The sequence below is a fragment of the Sinocyclocheilus rhinocerous genome, unplaced genomic scaffold (assembly GCF_001515625.1).
Source record: "Sinocyclocheilus rhinocerous isolate Xijiao unplaced genomic scaffold, SAMN03320098_v1.1 scaffold2267, whole genome shotgun sequence".
NCBI classification, from domain to species: domain Eukaryota; kingdom Metazoa; phylum Chordata; class Actinopteri; order Cypriniformes; family Cyprinidae; genus Sinocyclocheilus; species Sinocyclocheilus rhinocerous.
This window is the reverse complement of record NW_015625573.1, coordinates 280,493-300,461: the sequence shown is the minus strand read 5'-3', so window position 1 is coordinate 300,461 and position 19,969 is coordinate 280,493. Positions and strand designations below refer to the sequence as shown.

The following is a 19,969-nucleotide window of genomic DNA, read 5'->3' as shown; positions in this document are numbered from 1 at the left end:
ACTGCCCCATGCCAACAATGTTTATCCAACTTCTAACAGCAGTGCAGCCACAAGCCACCAGCAGCAGCCAAAAAGTTAATCATAAAGATGACAAAAACAAAAAACGATAGTTTACTGCCCTTTAGACAGCAGTTAGCATGCCGGGAAAAGTTACAAGCACCTGGTATCTGTCTGTGATAGAATAAACATAATGCCATCACACCACAAACAAAACAGACAGAGAGTGGTACCAGGGCAGAGACAGAGATAAACACACAATGAGGGAGGGTGAGAGAGAGACTTGTACAAGAGAAAGAGAGAGAAAAGGACTGAGGAAGAACCAGACACTGACTCAGCATCCACATGAATGCATTGATTGATTTGAGGTGTCGTTTCGGTAATGTGGTCTGTCCCTCCAAAATGAATACTGAGAAGTAAACATGTATATCACCAGAAAATTGATAGGCACTCTGTCATATTTCATCTCCCAATGAAATGACTGACATTGTGCTGTAAGTTCCTTTCCCTGGTGCCGAACTACAGCTAATATATCTTTTAATTCAGCAGAGTCTTGCAGACAAACACCCACACTGATGCAGCTATTATGCGCTAATTATCATAGCACATTTTTTTTATTGATTGTGCCTTCTCTCTCATTTTATTTGAGTTCTTAAGCAAACCGCTGTAAGTGCTAATTAAGGCTGTTTATTTTCACCAATGTTAAATGGTTACCATTTGTCTTTATTGTGATAAATTTGCCAGTTAAATTAATTTGTTTCAAGAGCGTTTCATCTGCTAAATTTGCCAGTTAAATTAATTTGTTTCAAGAGCGTTTCATCTGCTAAGCCATTTCATGATGTTGGTTCTTATTGTTGTGACTGTAAGAACTTCCCTCCTGTTTTATTGAGTTTCCTGTAATTAATAAGATATTGCCTTTAGATTTTGACTTTTGGGTAGTTGAACAAAAACATTTCCAGAACCTTTTTTTTTTTCAACATAACACTATAGATTAGATAGATAGATAGATAGATAGATTATTTTAGATTTTGATATTTTTATGCCCGTCTGTTTTGTCGTCATCAATAATTCATTGGTGCTCTTCTGAGAACATAAGTCTTCTGCCATTTCAAAGTGAATGGTATCCATTGCTCTCATCCATCTGTACTGTCTTTAAAATCTATCACACCCAGGGCACTTTTTAATCGGTGAATACGACTTAAAAGTTTCAATATTTGTCCGAATTATTCAGTTCTATAGAAGTTTCTAAAAGTTAATGTTCCAACACACGTAATTGATGATAGATCATGTATGTATGTGTGTATAGTTTGTGTATGTGTGTGTATAGTTTTGCACTGTCTTGGCATTCATTGTGGACAGCAAAGTAAGAATTTCATTGCTCAGGGAAACTTGTTTTCCTCACTGGGCATATGACAATAAACGCTTTGAATCCTTGAATCCTAGATGCTTTCAGTCAGGAAGAGTTATTACAGCTGCTAAAATCAACATCTACTTTAGGTAGTAATGAGTGCAATTAGTCTGCTATTTTCCTTCACTCATGCATTCTTCAACCTCATAGAAAAATAAAATGACTTTTTTTTTTACTTAAAAAAAAATAAACAACTCAAGGTCATTTAATTTTGTAAATCTTTGTCAGTTATAAAAGTGTTCTTTATGCTCACTGTTATTCTTTCCACATGTTTAGGTCTTCTGCAGGAGAGTTTCATCGAGGAACCAGATGGCTTGGTGTCCGTGAACTTGCTGGTGTTGTCAGCGGTTTCAGCGTTTGCCACCGGGGTGGCGCTGTCAGGTCTGATGGTATGTTGGATAATGAGCCTCAAGCACCGCCAGCACTCCAGAGCCAGTGGATCTGGCATGGGGAGTCGTCGCAAGAGTGACAAGGAGCAGAGCATGCTGGGACACGGCCGCAGCGGTTCCGTGATCAGCGTGACACGTATCAGCGGCAGCGAACGACCCCGCTCGCAGGTTGAGAACATGTTCACCAACGGCTGGCCAAAATCTGGAGACATCGACCCAGGACTTCCCACTCCAGAACAGACGCCTCTACAGCAGAAACGTCCCACTCCTAATGTCCATCTCACAGACTGCGATTGGGACCAGAGCCATACTTTCCTCGCACAGACAGGGACACCCTGCCCAGCGAGCTCAGCGGTCATTTACTTGAGCTCCAGATACCTGCAAGGTGGGCGGCAAGAGGGATCGGGTGATGTTCCTCCTCATTCGGAGCGTCAGCGGTACCTCATCCTCTCGCATCCATCGAATCAGCGGGAGCAGGGTGGGCGACCGTCCGCCCCACCTACTCGCAACTCTGCTGGTGAATACAACTATCCGGCAACACCTCAGGACTCACCTGACCGCAGGAGGGTGGTTTCGGCTCCTACCACACAGTCGGATTATGGCGACCATCTGCGATGGTCCCGCGACGGACTCAACTTCAATAGCAACAACGCGACTCCTTCTGGCCACCACCCATATCCAATACAGCCGCGCACTAATGCAGCGTTAGTACGGCCAGGTCATCACACTCAGCGGGGGCTTAATGAGATACAGGACTACAGCCACCTGCTGGTGAAAAGTGAGCGCAACCCAAATGGCCAGTGAGTGGTCCAGGCCCGTTCACCGTCCCATCACCCTCAAGACTCAGACTCCTTCTGTAATCCTGCCCTTCCTATCCTCTCTCACTGCCATCCAGTGTCTTTCAAGTCCCCCACCAGTGGCTGAGCTCTAGGACTACCGAGAGTGAGAGAACGAGAGCGTTAATGGTTTGTGTTAAAGCCGCTATCCTCCCCTGCCTGCAGGGTGACACCACTTAGCACGTTAGCGGCTTCTATCACGCCCTGTCTTATGAAGCGGAAGGATCACTTAGGAAAACGGATGCGTTGGGTGATGGGAGGTGAAATACATAATCATAATCCTGCAAACGGCTACGTTGACTGTTTAGCATAGCGAAGCGGTTGTGGATTGGCTCTCTGTGTAATCTCACACTCTGTGCACCTTTCAGTGGAAGTGATCCGTTTCGCTTTCACCTCTCTTGCTTTATGTTTGCACCTGTGGATGCTTCTTTTGTGCATCCGGGGCCTTTGCAGACAAGCTCAAACTTCCTTGTGTCTGTTTGTATGTGTATGTGAGCCACGCCAAAACAGGGATTAAAATGTGCTTGTCGGCTAGGCTTGATATGAAAGCAAAATGGCCGACCAACACTGGAGTTTCTTAAGTGGTCTGATGTCAAATTACTGACTATCCCTCCATCTCTTAACCTATTATGTGTCAGGAAGCAATCAAGACAACTGCCATGTGACTTTAAAGACTTGTGTGCTGGAATATCAGATTTAAATGGGTCATGGAAAAAAGCATTCGCCAAAAATCATGGAATCATGCTTTCTGGACGGAGCAGGGAAACACTGTGGAAATATGTTGTTGGGTGGACCCATTTATTTTGTGGTGTATCTTAAAAACCAAGACGTTTAGTGTGTTTACATACCCTACACATGCTAGCATTAGAGCAGAGCATTTGCAACACTTTCTCTTTCTTTCGCTCAGCCTGGCTTCGTTCTCTCTGCAGTCCATTGAGTCAAATGTGAGCTCGGTTGTCTGGGCCGAGTCGGGCCGCTAGGGAGCTGCATTCAGAGTGTCTCACTGACACTGGGTGTCTTTGTGCGGCCCAGCCAAAGAAGACCATCCCAACAAATAGCCGTTAAGAGTCATGGCCTAGCCATCAGCCCAGCCCAGGAGAATGTCAATGAGGAGCCAGACAAGATCGGACCCCTCTGGGTCCCCCCTCACTGCCAGCTTTCACAAACCTCACAGAATCAGACGAGTACAATGTTACATTTAGATGGAGAGCAAAAAAATCTGACCCACTGGGCTCGCAATGGCACTGGGCCCACTTCAGCCATTGTTCAGTTTCCTCTGGCTCTCTTTGGATTGCTGTTTGTTTGTTTCAGGGTTGTAAACCCCACGGGAGGCAAGAAAGAAATAGTGTACTATTCAATTCATTCACCTCTCAGTGAACGACGTTATCTCTGCTTTCTTCCCGTGAGGCACCCGTAATTTACTAAGCATTACCTGAGTGTGTCCACTAGAGGGCAGTAATGCATAATGCACTCTGCATAATGCATAGATTTTTTTTATTTTAATTTTAATTTTTTTTACTTAGTGCTCAATGGACCCTTTTCACAGTGTGAGATGACGCATTTCTGGAGTAATTAACATTGTAAAAATGTTTTAATTTTAATTTTAAGTTTTATTTAAAGACATTCATACTTTTATGATTTCAGAAGGATCATATGACACTGAAGACTGGAATATTGGCTGCTGAAAATTCAGTTTTGCAGTCATATATTTAAATAGAAAACTGTTATTTTAAATTTTTGTATCAAATAAATGCAGCCTTGGTCAGCATAAGAGACTTTTTCAAAAACAAAATGTTAAATAGTAGAGTATAACACTATACATTTGTTACATTTGCCTGGCATTTAATTACAAAATAAATCGTAAACACTGCTGCAGTGCGATTTCTAAGGGATTGATGGTCAATTTGACATCTTTCTCTCTCCTGACTGCCATAATCAATCCTTGTTTTACTTCTACTTCTTCTTTTAGAAAGTCATGGAAATACAATATTGATTTTATTCTTGTACTGTTGAAACAAATGGTAATGCAAAAATAACATTTGCTATGGTCTCACATTTATTTCACTAGAAGTCTACCCTGCTATTGTTTATATTCCAAACCCAAAAATGTGAAAATGGTCCATGAGAGGGTTTGACATCAAATATTTAGTGGTCCTATAATCAACAATACATCAACACTAAGTATATGTTGGTTTAAAAACAGGCAGTGTTCCAAATGAAAAGTCTGTTGTAGTGATAACAGAGAGAGGATTTAAGGGCACAGGGTAGGAGTGTTTTTTTTTTTTTGCATGTGGATGGATGAAACCCATTGAAGCTGAACATTAAAGCAATTATTGAAGTGTTTAATTTATAGGTTTTAAGTGCCAATGCATGACTGAGTTCAAAACTCTGTGTGTGATTTTTACACAATCAACATTATTGCCGCTGTTTTTTTATTGTAACCCAGCTCATCTGTTCATTTTGGAACTGTTCTACCCTCATACAGACTGAGGCCCACTATGTGCTGAAAAAAGGTCTGCCCACCTGTGCATGCGCTCGCCCTGCTTCCCTCTCACTATCTTTTCACTCTATTGCACCATTAGGCAAAACATGCGTGATTACGCTAAGTCTATCTAGGCCTGATAAAGCCTAGAGATGATCGTGAGAGACGTGCAGAAACACATGCACCCACTTGCTTACTCACACAGCCAGATTTTACAAAGCAATCGCCTGAGATGTGGGCAGCAAAACTCAAGCAGCAAGTCATCTTCCCGACCTCATCCCATATAAGTAATATTCCCCGGAATAAACCAAAAACAAGCAGCAAACACAGGTAATACTTATTGTGAAACCCTGTACGCAATCTCCAAACACTGCCGGGGTTAATTCGCACGAGATTTTGAAGCAGTGAAGTGGAGTTAATTTGCTGCGGAGCTCTATAAAATGTGTTCCCGGAAAAGAAAATAAACGAGGGTTGTTTCACTGTTTTCCTATGTCGTAATTCTCTCAAGCAAGAAATAGAATCGGCCATAAAAACTCTGCTAGGGTTTTGTTTGGACAGAATATATCTAGCCCTGTTTTAGAAAGCTCCCTACTCTCAATTTTCCAATTAAAATTCTGTCTATGAACAGTGAAGACAGTGTGCTCGGGGCTTTCTCGTTGTCTGGGCTGTTTTTTTTTTTTTCTTCTCTGCTTTTTCTTTTAAAGCCCTTAGATTTTTTTTTTTTTTGACGTCCCCCCAGCCACAAACTGCCACAGCTAATGGGCCACCCAACGAAATGTGCAAACACAAAGAAAGAAATGGTTTGTTTAGAAATGACATGCTTTCAGTATGAAAAAGCTGACATCTGACAAGCACAAACGGAGTTTGAATTTTTTTGTAAATTGTAGAGAATATAGTAGCCAGTACTGATACCTTCATTTTTATATTTGTTTATTTGTTTGTTTTGTGGTAATGTTTTAGGTTGGTTTATTGAGTTCATGCAAGTGATTTGATTTGCTCTCTGGTGTGTGAATGTTTTCAACGACAATGATTATACTGCGACTGTGACCTGAATTTCAGTGTTTGATCCTGGTTTCTGAACTGTGCAAAGCCTTCTTTTCTTTAAAAAATTGGATTGGAGTCATTTCTCCTGAAAGAAAGAGAAGAAGAAAAACACTTTTGCGAAAGAGCCAAGTCTTCTGTTAACTGTGATGGATTTCTGATTTGTCTCGCACCGGAGACTGTTCGTGTTACTGGGTCCATTGTCATTAAATGACAAGTCGTGTCCCCTTCAGTGTACATAATTATTTCAGTGCTTAAATGTAATTTAAGTGAACTACCTGCATGAACACAGCCTCGGTCTGAAGTCCACAGATGTAGCGTGTACTTCAACACGACATGCTACTGTGTGCCCTAATATTGTCCACCAATCAGACAGTCACATGCATGCTTTCCAAATCAACAGCACAAATGCACATAAAGACACGTGCACACAAACACTCAAGATCACTTGGACAGTGGGGTCCAAAATGTTCTCTTTTGCATTTTTCTTATTACAAATTATATTATTAGCATGATAATTTAAGTGAAAAGTTTAACTGAAAAACTGACATATCAAAATGTCTTTGTATTCAGTTTGTCCCTCTTTTGCTTTACCAGCAGCTCTCAATAGTTTGTGTAAAACCTGATGATTGTTCTTCAGCATGAATTGAAATGATCCAGAGAGCATCTTGTTTCAATGGAAGTAATAACATCTTACCGTCTCTACAGAGTCACATGAAAAATGACCAAAATGTTCTTATCTGTTAGTGACCATGAAATAGTGCTAAATCTTAAATATTTCTTATTTATTTTGTGCAATAAAGGTTCTTTGTTGAAAATTGCTCCAAATGCTAAAACAACCAAATTTACAAAGTTTTCTGACTTTTGGATCCCACTGTACTTATACATGCGTACACACATTTTTGCATTTGGAAACTCATTGTCCTCAGTTCTGGCTGTCATTGAGCATGGAGACTGTGCTCTGTTATCATTTCCTGTTCTAATAAACCACCAAGAACCTAACTGCTCTTTGTTTTTTTCTTTAAGTTTTTCTGGTGCATTGCATTATTTTTGTTGTTGTTTATTACTAAGGGATATTATGAAGGGCTACTTGGATCTTATTGAAGGGGTTGAAGAGATACATAAGACAAGGTGAGAAACCCTGTTCTACAAGACAAATATCAATATCTCAGAAAAGAGAGTAATGTTGGGTTTGCTTGCAGTTCAGTTTTATTTGAGCAATTGCTCATTTTTAAGTGGTATATGTTTCAGTTCTTCCTGTCCTTCTGCCTTTGGACTGTCCTGTTGTTTTAGACACAGTATATAAACCATAAATGTGACGGATCTCAAGAGTACTGGTACAGAGTGCTTTATTCATTTCGATTCAAAAGCCAATAAGTGTTCTGAGATCAGTACTCATCACCTCAGTGGTTCTTTATAGCAGCCTGCACTGTTTGGTTATTACACCACAGAATAATTTGTGGTCGTCTGATAACAAGCATGACTGTAGACATGAGCTTGAAAATGCCAAACAGATCTTGCAATGAATCTGAGCCACAACTTTATATTGTTTTCCAACCCTGAAGCTCTGGGTATTTATTTCTACCAATCTATTGCCAGACAAATTCATGTTCCCTCATCGGGATTTGACATAGAAGTGGAATTTTAACAAGCTCACCTGGAGCCTCAAGTGAAAAACGAAGGTCAGTATAATAAATCCTTTTGTTGATGCTGTTTACAGGCAATGTGTTTGGAATTAAACCACTACTCGCGTATCAAACACACACAAGCTTACTAGCTACAAATCATGGTCATCCAAGCAACTAAAATAGCCTGATTAATAGCAAAATTGGGTCAAGCTCATATATTTGATCTACAAGCCTCATATTAAATATTATGCTTTAATATGAATGTACTCCTATATTGCATGTATAGTCTCAGCAGATTATTTACATTTACTGATTCGAATTTACAATTCGTCTATGCATCCTATTCTCTTGAAAAGTGCTGCTGATACAACAGATATCCACACGGTGGCAGTGTTATCCTTCTCACAGATATAATAGCCTAACAGTGTGAGGCAACATTATCAATCTGGATTCAAAATCTAACTGAAAACTCTTTTTTTCTTCTTCTTCTTCTTTTTTGAAGAAAATGAAGAAAAATAACAATTTTCTCAGACTTTCAGACCCCACTGTAGAAGTGATGGACAATATCAAACCTTTTGTAATATGTCAGGTTGTCATCTGCAGTCCAATCAACTGCTTTTAATTAATATTACATAAAGTGAACAAAGGACTAGAGGGAATTATGGAGTAAATGCATCTAAATGTTAATCACAACATTTGTGCCACTTAAATGGTAGGCAGAGATGATCTGCCCCATTCAAATCAAACCATCCTAACTTGATTAGTACTAAGTAAATAGGGTGATTGTTGTAAATTGGGTTAAAATGTTGATCGCTGGTGAATGTAACATTCTCTCTTGAACCCACCTTTTCCATACTTCAGTGGTTAAAACAGTTTTATTTTGGATGATCTAAAGAAAATGAGTTACAACAAAAGAATATTATCTGTCATAATGACTGTTTAATATACTATGCCAACATAACTTTAATTAAACTATATGGCTAAAAAAAAGATGTAATTATATAGAATAATATTTCAATAAATAGGCTACATTTATATATATATTTAATAGCAAATGGTCAAAAATGTATAAATATGGATATGTTCTGGATTTCCTGAGAGACCGTGTTGCTATAACAACAGTCTGCTGACATTCTGTTCAGGCACATGTTGATTTGTAAACAGGAGAACTCGTTACTTCATATAGATCATTGAGTTAGACAGTGGAGGAGAGCACTATGTTCATATTTTCAAGAAACACAGCCCCCGAGAGTAATTCAGAGCCGTCCGACTGCAATAATCTGTAATCAAACGAAGCTGAATAAGTGTCATGCACAAATTCACAGAGCTCCTGAAGTGGGACTCCCTCAAGTCTACGCATGATTTGATTTGTGTCATTAAATGTATGGAAATTCACTCAATTTCCAGATGCAGTCTTTAGTGTTTATTTAAAATGTCATATTTTCATAATAATATACATGATAGTCTCTTTGACATTTTTATGTAGTTTATTCAATACAGAAGGCATTCACAGTGCTTTAAACACCCACATTTTCAAAAACACTCAATGGCACCTGACTGACACACAGACTTTGTCAAATAATCACATGTAAGACTGCAGAATGCCCATTTTTTCTGTATTGAACGTACTGGATAGTTGGAAGGCAGAGGGTTGTCGGATACAGAGGTCAAGTTCAGTCTATAACAGAGATAAGAGTGGACTGTTTTACACATATCCTCTTCACATAAAACATGGAGCTCATTTATTTGACAAGGTATCCCTTTGTCCAAGACATGTACTTAAAATTCTCAAGCACACTCACACTTGTTTAAACGAGCTTTCAGTGTGTCAGTCGCCAGTGACATGATTAGCAGCTGAGGCACTTCAACAGGAGGCCACCGAAAAGCATTCTGACCAGCTCTAAAAAAAAAAAAAGGACAGTAGTCTCTTTATCCAGCTCAAGTCAGTTTGTGTTTATTCAGTTCAGTTCAATAACTGTCTAAAGTTCATGAATTATCAAACAAATTTGATTCAGCTATAAAGCAGCTCTACAGAAGACAACTGTGTCATCATACAGCTCAATTCAAATATTATCTACATTTTTATTTAATTTATGGTTTAATTTAAATCAAGCTCCTTAGTTGTGTCAGTATTTTTATATAGAGGATGATATCCATTACTCCTAGGCTCAAATAAACACTGTTAAACACTAATAAGACAAAGAGAGATTGACTTAATTTAATCAGTGAACCTTTGGTGAATTGTAATTGTCTCAATTTCACTCAATTTAACACTAATCAGTTTAATCTCCCCCATTATGTCACCAGCTTAAAAGATTTCAACACAACTACTAAATACCTACAAAACAAAAAAGAAACTTTTTTTCTATATTTAAGGTATCAAAGGTATAATCTATGGTATTATGAAATGTCAAGGCTAATGAATTATTGAGACTCCCTCTGTGACACAGCAGAAACAAGAGCCAAGAGGTTCACTCTCAGATGTTATTAAGGTGACAATTGAGGTCACTCTATCCTCCTTTTTTTATTGGAGAGATGAGGTTCTGCCAGATCTGGGCCAGACACCTTCCAGGATTTGCTGTTCTGGTAGTAATTACATGAGACATCAGAGCTCCAGAATCAGGTTCCAGCTGAAGTGTGAATACATGACCACAATGTATCATCTGCAATTTATGACTGACATGCATTGTCAGACTCTTTGTAGCTCATCAATTAGAGCATTGCACAACCAACATCAGGGTCATGGGATCAATTCCCAGGGAACACAGGATAAATATATAGTTCGCCTGCAAGCTCCTTTGTAAACAAATGTCTGATAAATTAATTAAAAATGTGAATTTATTGGCAGGGTAAAAGTTCTCTAATAGCTGAATGAAAGTCATTATACAGTGTGAAGAAAATATTCCAAAACATATTAATCATTTCAGAAAACTTGAAATGAAAATTAACCCAGTACCCTCTAGCAAATTAATATGATCTCATAAAAAAGCAAGAACATGGACACAAAAGCCTTTGTTTGGAAATAAATTTGATCGTGAAAAAGAGTTGCACTATATTGTTTGCATCGGTGATCTTGTTTACTGCTTTATGTTACATGCAAAACAAGGTGTGTCATCTGCTCACATACAACCTGAAGGAAGTTGAGAGGTTCATTGTCTGTTCTGCCATCCTCCCAATCTTCGCTGACCCAGAAACCTGAGTCCCTCATTGCTGATATCGACTAGATCATCAGCACAAGATGGCATCATGACACTCATTGGGCACAGAAGGCACATGTAGCACACACAGTAAAAGAAAAAACTGAGCACCATCACCTGTGTACCAACCCTCATCCTCTTTTATTGCTAAAGAGATAATTTACCCAAAAATGAAAATTCATAAATTTATCACTGAATATGTCATTCTCCTCTGACCAGACGAAACCAGCAGTTCAATTCCAGGCTGCAGCAAAGTCACATTGTGCAGAGGACTCATCTGGTTCTTGTGGTCTGGTCCCGGTGACCATCTAGGAGACAAGGGCCCGTATTCACAAAACATTTTATCTTACCACTAAGAGTTCTCCTAAATAGCAGTAAAAGTTTTTAGCTAAGAGTTTTCTCTTAAAACCTATTCACAAAGCTGCTGAGACAAACATTTACTAAGGAATAGAGAGAAGTCTTAAGCTAAGAGTAAGGGCGGGGTTGACCTCGTTGCTATGGATGATGTCAGCATACTAACTATGCACACGGTGATTGGCTGATAGTCTCTGTCAGAGATTTATTCATAGAAATATTGAAGAGCACAATATTATGTTGCTGTATTCAAATAAAGGTTAAAAATGCAGGATAAGTGTCACTAATTAAACAAATATGTTCAGCTTATTGTCAGCCTCTTACATGTATGCTTCTCAAAAACAATTAGCGGATATGCATATAAACATTAACAGAGTAGAATAATCATGGCTGATAGTAATACATGCAAACTTAAAATAAAAAAAAACCTGGATGCAAGAACAGCTGTTACTTCTTGTCCAACTGGTTAATGAAAACAAAGATAAAATCGAAAGGAAAATTAGTTGGGGTAACCTCCAAAACCAAAGGTGATACCTTTTTAAAAGGTCATTATCATCAAATGTTTCTAAAATGTTTATATTGCGAGGCAGATTGCCAGCAACAGCCGTTTTAGGATAGTTTGTGGTTTGGTCTTAGTGATTTAGGAGTCCTCTTCACTACTCCCAACGTTTCACAGATTTAGGAGCTAGTTTTAGTGCTAAAACGCTTAGAGCAAAAATGTAGGAGTCCTAAATTTAAGATTGACGCCCATTATTTTTAAGATTTTCTCCTAAATCGGCGAGTTATGAGCTACTTTTAGCCTTAAGATATTTTGTGAATACGGGCCAAGGTCTTCACTGGGGATCTGTCTCTGGGGCTCATAGTTGTCCTGGTCTCCGCTGACATTCAGGGCTGTAGAGGTCGTCTCTAGGTCCTGATCCACCATCTGGGCTGGATACGTACTGGATCCGGGTGACTGCGGTGACCAGCTGATCTGGATACAGACTGGTCATCATACTTTGTTCCGTGCAAAAGGGTGCAACAAAAGGACGCAATATGTTAATCTGTCTTCTGTCACAAAGTTGTTAACAGTCAGTGTATTTTTGATCACAAGTCCTGATCACAAGACAGCCTGTAATCACAAGGTTTTTCCAAGAAAACATACAGAGCTTGCTTTATCTCTGCTGCCCTCATTTTAAAAGTCTCCAGGTTTGACTTCGCTCGCACACATGCCTAAACAGGGCTGTACAGTGCGGCACGTGCTACGAAAAACTTTCAACCTCTGTAGCACCAGTGCTATGTGAAAAAAAAGTTAACGTACAGCCCTGCTAAACGCCTCTTGTGGAAATGGAAAATTTATGTGAGAGCTTTCTCTTTCTTGAGACAAACACATTTTTCAAGTCAAAGATCATACACATGAGAATATGATTAGTGTGTTGTTTACCAGGGATTTTCTATGTAACCTTAAAACAGTCCTAAAGAGCAATACTTAGTTTAGTTGCATATCATACTATCATCGATCATACTCATGTCCTTCTAAACCCATGATTTTCTTTCTTTCGTGTAACACAAAAGGAAAAGTTTAGCAGATTGTTAACAATGCTCTTTTCCAGTGAATAGGGTCATCCAGACTAACATCCCCTTTTTGTTCAATTCAAAGCAAGACAGTAAAGTGGAGTTTGAAATGACATGACAGTTGTAGACTCACACTGTGAAGAAAACTAGGCTGTGTAGGCTATTTTGTTTACAGCATGATTGATTTCACATTTGCATTACATGTTACCAATCTCTCTGGAGACAAGCATTGCCTTGTTTTATAAAGCCCATAGATGATGCTGCACCTAATTAAATCTGTGCAGATTATTTTTAGTCCTCTAAGGGAAATTTCTGACGCACAGATGGGATTTGCTCCCAGGAAATTACATATTGCTCCACAATTTAATTTGTGGTTGCTTAAGCACACATGGCTGTGTTTCAAATTGTTTTAGCTGGTGTAATGCAGGTAAATGAACTATAAATTGCGGTTATTATGCTTTGATGTGGCAAAAGTGTTAATCGATCGGTCGCATTCGAAAATGTCACAGCTGCCTCGAAGCGCCCGTTGCAGCGGAAAATAGAATGGATCCTACAGCTGTTGCCAAACCGTCAGAGCCGCACGGCCTTGAACCGCTCATGTAGATAACTGTCGGCAGTAAATAGGATTTTGTAACCCACTTCCAAGATGTGACACTTGAGTTTGTGGGACTGCGTCTGACTGTGTGGATTTACATCTCAGTGTATATAGTTATGTGTGAATGAGTATGTCTATGCATGCTGGAAAGCATATGTGTGGTGTTTCTACACCATCCCCGGGGTGTGTTTTCCTTTTTCTCTACTAAGTAGGTCATAGCCACCTCTCCCTCCTTCCTCATTTTGCTGAACGTCCATCTCTCGCTCTCTATGTTTCTGTCATGTCTGTAAAGTGCTTAGCCTGGCTAATCTTTCCAGCCACAAGGGCCTACTAAAACTTCACTTTCCAGACGAGAAAGGGGGAAAAAAACAACCAATAGACAGAAAAAGTTTTCCATTCGCCACAATGTTAACCACTGACAGATATTTGTTTGTAATGTTAACCACACTTTGCTTAGTCTCTCATTTACTATCTGGTTTTGCTGTTCCTCTTCAATGGAAACTGAAATGGTGGCTTGGAATATTGATGGAAATGAATAATGAATGTGATTTATAGCTATCATAGTCTTTGTGTTATGGTAACTGTCTACCACTGAATAAACCAGAGAATAAAATTCAACAATCACTACAATTAATGTAATAATTAAAAAAAGAAAAAGAAAGGTTTTATTTACTTAAGATACATTTTCTGCAGTCAACTGAAAAATCCCCCCAAACTCTGCCTACTTTAACTGGTAGAAATGCTTGAACGTTTGCAACAACGTTTAATGCAACTGGTAGATGAATACTAATAATGTTCACACAGTTTAGTTTAACCGCTAACCTGACTATATGCAGAATGGATAAGCGTCTGTTATGTAAACCAAAATGTGAAGTACCCAAAGTCACCACCAGAGGTATCTAATTCCCCATCATTCTGTCAAACGTAAATAGAAAAGCAACAAAAGAAGGAATGACGTTTCAAGGTTGGATTAATTTGAGATTACGACATTTTCAGATGCTGTTTTTTCTTCTTCTTCTTCAGAGTATGTACTAATATGTTTTATTTGAAGAATTGAAGAGTTGTATTTTCATTGCCAGTGCCTTTCTTTAAGATTAATATTTCATTATTTACGTTTCTTTCTCCCCTTTCTGTGCATTATTTACTGGGAATTATTTTCCTCCTCATTGTAATGTTCCCATTCACCCAAGTATCTATTACATTGTAAATAATATGGAAATGATTGGAATTGTGTGATTTAAAAGCCCGAGTGCAAATAATACCAAACATAATGACCGAGGCCATTATCTATTCAGCTTACCTAAGAAGATTATGATGTGCATTCATCTTTTCAATCAAATAATGACAGATGTGTGGGGTGAAAAATGATCATTGTGATAGAAAATGACCAACATATGACCACACTGAAAAGGGTGCAATGTAATTAACTGCTTTCTCTGGATAGAGAGCGGAGCAAAGCGTCCACAGAGGATAGAGGAAAATAAACGACTGCACATGTTTATTGCTTTGTGGTAAGGGATGAAAGGAGGGAGGGAGGGAGACATAAAGAGATAGAGATGGACAGACAGTGTGTCCCACACTTCCTTCAGGCAACAAGGGAAAAAGAAAGATAGTGGAACTGGGACACGGGGGACTACAGAAGTGAAGGATGAAAAAGAAGGCACTTGGAAGGGATGGATAGTGAAGATGTTCAAAGTGATATGAAATTAAAAAAACTGCCTGGATTTCCACTTTAATTTGTAATTCATTCCGCAATATTGCTGTTTTTGATCTTTGCTGAAAGAGAACCCAAACTATATGATAAACTAGGTGACCTCAATAAACCCAAATAAAATTGAGCTCATAATTTTGCAGAATCTTTGCATATATATATATATATATATATATATATAGTACGGTACAAAGTCAACAAATGAGTGGAAGAGGTGTGAGTCATTGTAAGTGTGTGTATTTCTGGTGGAGTGGCGTGGCGTTTGTATGCGTGAGTGTGATTTTCAAAAGTAGGTCAGTCATGGTGGACACTGGGTGGGCGCCATGCACTCTTAAAAATAAAGGTGCTTCAAAAGGTTCTTCACAGCGATGCCATAGAAGAACTATTTTTGGTTCCAGAAAGAACCATTCAGTCAAAGGTTCTTTAAAGAACCATCTCTTTCTTACCTTTTTATAATCTGAAGAACCTTCTTTCGCCACAAAGAAACTTTTGAGAAACAGAAAGGTTCTTCAGATGTTAAAGGTTCTTTATGGATCCATTTAGACAAAAAGGTTCTTCTATGGCATCGTGAAGCACCTTTATTTTTAAGAGTGTGCTGATTCGTAATAGATAAACAAAAATTGGTCGTCATGTTAATGAGCGCCGTGTGCCCACTGCCCATGATTGTTCAGATAACAAGCTGTTGCAACGCTTGTGTCTTGTTAAAGTAGAACAACATGAACTTTGGTATAGGGTACTATAGACTTTGATTACGAGGAGATATAATAAATTGATCGTTTCATATTTTACAAAAGGTTCAAATGCAAAATGAACCAATAATGTAATCACTTCTGAAAGGTTGTTTATTTGAAATTTCACTGCATTTTCATGACATGTGAGTACGTGTATTTGTCAGCATTATATTTGCCCTTTGTTCAATTGGCATTGTTCATAGAAAAGCAAAGATAAACTTCATATTGAGGGTGTGACTTTCTGGGTAAACAGCCAGGTTTAGTAGCATCTGTGTGTCAATCTCTTGATAACACTGATGATTTCATGACTTTTTCGTGCAGCATTTTCGGGAACTGCTATAACAACAGCATTTTTTTTTTTACATGTCAGATAGCAGGTGATAAAAGTTATCAGCTGTCACGAGAGCTATAGACAACAGGTCTATTAACTTGCTGGAGGAAGTAACTTGGTATCTGAGATAGACCTGAGTGTTTGTTAGAAACACAGGAAAAGAACAGGAGAAGAGATGTGGTACCATTAGACAGAAGAATAAGTGTGAAGGAGGGTGATTTTGATTATTGATTTTTTTCTAAAACAATATACATACAATTCAAAAGTTTGGGGTCAGTAAGATTTTTACAAAAAAAAGTATTTTGAAGGAAGTCTCATATGCTCTGCAAGGCTGCATTTATTTGATCAAAAATACAGTAAAAATAGTGATATTGTAAAATATTATTGCAAATTGTTTGCTATTTTAATGTTTTAAAATGTAATCTATTCCTGTGATGGTAAAGCTGAAATTTGAGCAGCCATTACTCCAGTCTTCAGTGTCACATGATCCTTCAGAAGCATACATATACTTCGTAGCAGACATCCTTAACTCCTTTCCGCTGTCTGTTGTTCTGTTGTTGGTGTTTCTTTGTCTGAATATGGCACTTATCACATGCTGTGGTATCGGCGTTTGGTATCGGGGCATTTTAACGAGTACGAGTACGAGTACAGGAGACCAGTATCGGGCCCGATACCGATACCAGTATCGGTATCGGTGCATCCCTATTTATAACATTAAAAATAATTTTACTTTTGCTGAGTTGGTGCATCCTTGCTGAATAAAAGTTATCCTAAACTATATATTTGACCCCTGTGAGTCATTGTATAATTTGTTTATACAATTCATAAACTGCACCATTTTTTATACCATTATATATATACAATTTTATACAGAAGATTTTCTTCACCATCTTTTAACTTAATTTTGTTGTTTCATGGTGACGTTATAGCCGTTGACGTATTGTATATCCACTGGCAAGCATGCCATCTGTGACTGTCTGTCCCTTAAGAAATCATTTGGGCAGCTTGTGTTTACTTGCATGAGTAATATATGTTTATTTGGTCCAGAACCGTAATCCGCACAACACTGGCATGCAAGTCACTAATTTATTTTCAAGTAGCGTCATCTGACATTTTTTAATGATACTGAGGATGCCCTGCAGGAACAGCCTGAGATTAAGATGATTATATGCTGTTGCTCATTAGTTTCATTTGAGACACTCAAGAAAAGTATGAAAATGATCCAAATGATCCATTGTATATGGAGGATGAGCAATGAGCTAATCATCTCTTTGTAATATTCTTGATAATTAGAGTCAACAGAGACTCATGGCTTTATGTGTTTAGTTGCTAAACAAAACAAAACAAAAAACGTACAGACGACGCAATTCCAGCCATCTGGGACGAGGCAGACCATGGAAACCATGAGCAACAGTATGCGAAGGAAATTTTAACAGGCCCGAGACGACGGTTTGGAATAAACACTGACTACAATTCTGAAAGTCTCCTAGGACCGAAGGATTCATTTAGGAACATTCTTTCCTATAGTACAATATAATGTAGTTTATATAATGTAATTGAAGTAATAGGGATTTTAAAGGGGTATTTTTTAGCCTGGGTGAAGATTAGGGGAGCTGCAGAAGGGAGGAGAGGAGAAAGAAACAGAAGATGAAAGGATAAGAGAAAGATGGTGGAGAGGATGGGCAGGGTAAAACTGGATTACACCCTCGCGCAGAGAAAGAGAGGGATTATCCAGCCTGTGAAAGAGGAGAGGAGTCAGCGGATTAAACAGATAACGAAGAGGAGTGCTGAGGGGATTACGCTGATGAGAGCTGGATTCACAATAGTCCCTTCTGAAAACCAACATTTTATCAACTGCCAAACACACTAGCACTGATTGTTTAATATATTCCTCCATAACCTCATCCACTCTGTTACTCCACCTGAAATGCATTCACCATTAGATCATAATGCACTTCTAATCTCACTTTACGATAACTTTCTTGTCATGTTTTCTAGCAGACATTTAATATAAACGATGCTTCATTCACTGTCTCTCCGTGTGCCTCCATACTGGCGGCCTCCCTCCTGTTTTGCTCTATTCTCTGAGCGAGCAAGCTCTAATTTAAGAGACTGTGGTTATATAAGACAGATGGTCAGGAGGTCAGTGATTGTGTGTGTGTGTGTGTGTGTGTCACATAGAGAAAAAAGACAGAAAAGGGGCTGCTTTTGAATGAAAATATGCAATTCAAGACTGCAGGAAGGTGAGGAACAAACTCTGAAACAGGAAGATACATCTAAACAGAAGAATAATGAAAAGGGAAGCAATGCTTCTGGATCGTAAACGTTCATATATTTACCCCAAGGAGGTCTGTTTTGACAACGCTGCACAAACATTGTTGCAAAGGCTGATTTTCCCCCGTTCTCTAAAACAGAGAACAAAGCGTAAAAAAGGTGAAACGAGACAAAATATATAAAGATAAAGTCTGAGGGAATCAAAATAGTTCATGGTGATAGGGACAACAGTGCCATTCAAAATAAAGGGGCATAAACATAAGTCTAGAAAAAGAGAGTTAAGAGAGATTAGAACGAAACAAAGCAGAGGCTGAGAAGAAGGAGTGGCCATGCAGGAGGGAGTGAAAAAAGCTTTCTGTCAGCTTCTGTGCATTTCCGCTGTTCTACTAACCTACTTACCATAATCTCTTCTCTCCTCATTTCATAATGGAGACTCCCTGGTTACATCATATCCTTTCTATCTTCCGCATACTTTCGCACGTCCTGTTATTTCATCCCACATAATTATTGTCATTGTTAGTAGCATCCTGAAATGAACTCAGTCTCCCTGCCTTCTCTCAAACTTTGCTTCAACTCTCAGTCACCCTCACCTATACACACAAGATGTTCACAGAAATGTGATTTATTTTTTGATAATGTTCTTTGAGATGTGAGAAGGGTTTTTATGCCATTCAAAAATATTTGTTCAGAACTCAGACACAACCTGTGCTGGTGTATCTAGAGGAAAAGAGCTCAATATGCATATGTCAACATTATGCATTTATCCAACTTCAGATGAGTTTCTGATTCAAGATATAAAAGAAGATATTTGGCATATCTGTATTTAAAAACTTGTGTTTATATTGGCCATACTCTTAAAAATAAAAGTTCTTCTATGGTTCCATGAAGAACCTTCCAACATCCATAGAACCTTTCCATTGCACAAAATGTTCTTTATAGTGGAAAAGGATTCTTAAAATGTTACTTACACTAAGAAAAAAAAATGATTCTTTTAAGAATAATTCACAGAAAGGTTCTTTGGGGAACCCAAAAATTTTTATATATTTTTTTCATTTCTATGGCAGTCTCCTTTTGGACCCTTCATTTGTAGGAGTGTCCATGTTTCTTATTTCAATGTTGTCCCCTTTGTCAACATTAAACACTGCATTTTTGCTGTGATTATGATTAAATGCTTTTTGAATAGAACAAGACCAGATTTAATTATTAACATCACTTATCTAAACATTTCTGCACATAATTTCTTCTTCTAGGCCAGTGTTTCCCAACCGGGGTGCCCTCTGTTGAGAGCAGGGGTGCCGTGTAAAAAAATCCTTTTTTAATATTTTTAAATTGCTAAAATGTAAAAAAAAAAGCATCTATTATATAATAGCCATTTCTGATGTCGCCAATAATTAGAGATGCACCGAAATTTCGGCTGCCGAAAATGAGTTCACCGCTCAGG

General features: G+C 38.5%; 2 protein-coding genes across 3 annotated transcripts in view; both read left to right on the top strand.

The window, feature by feature from the left end:
- Positions 1–4,203, top strand: part of LOC107750685 (semaphorin-6B-like) — a 119,212-nt gene extending 115,009 nt beyond the window's left edge. Inside the window, exon 17 of the mRNA XM_016566191.1 lies at positions 1,682–4,203. Within this exon, the coding sequence (XP_016421677.1) occupies positions 1,682–2,598 (917 nt within the window). The 3' untranslated portion in view covers positions 2,599–4,203. The remainder of the gene's footprint in view (positions 1–1,681) is intronic.
- Positions 4,204–7,104: 2,901 nt separating this feature from the next.
- The window catches only part of LOC107750669 (nuclear receptor ROR-beta-like), a 26,849-nt gene continuing 13,984 nt past the window's right edge, over positions 7,105–19,969 (top strand). For both annotated transcript variants that reach the window (XM_016566181.1, XM_016566172.1), the window contains exon 1: positions 7,105–7,116. The gene's annotated coding sequence lies outside the window, so the exon portion shown is untranslated. The remainder of the gene's footprint in view (positions 7,117–19,969) is intronic.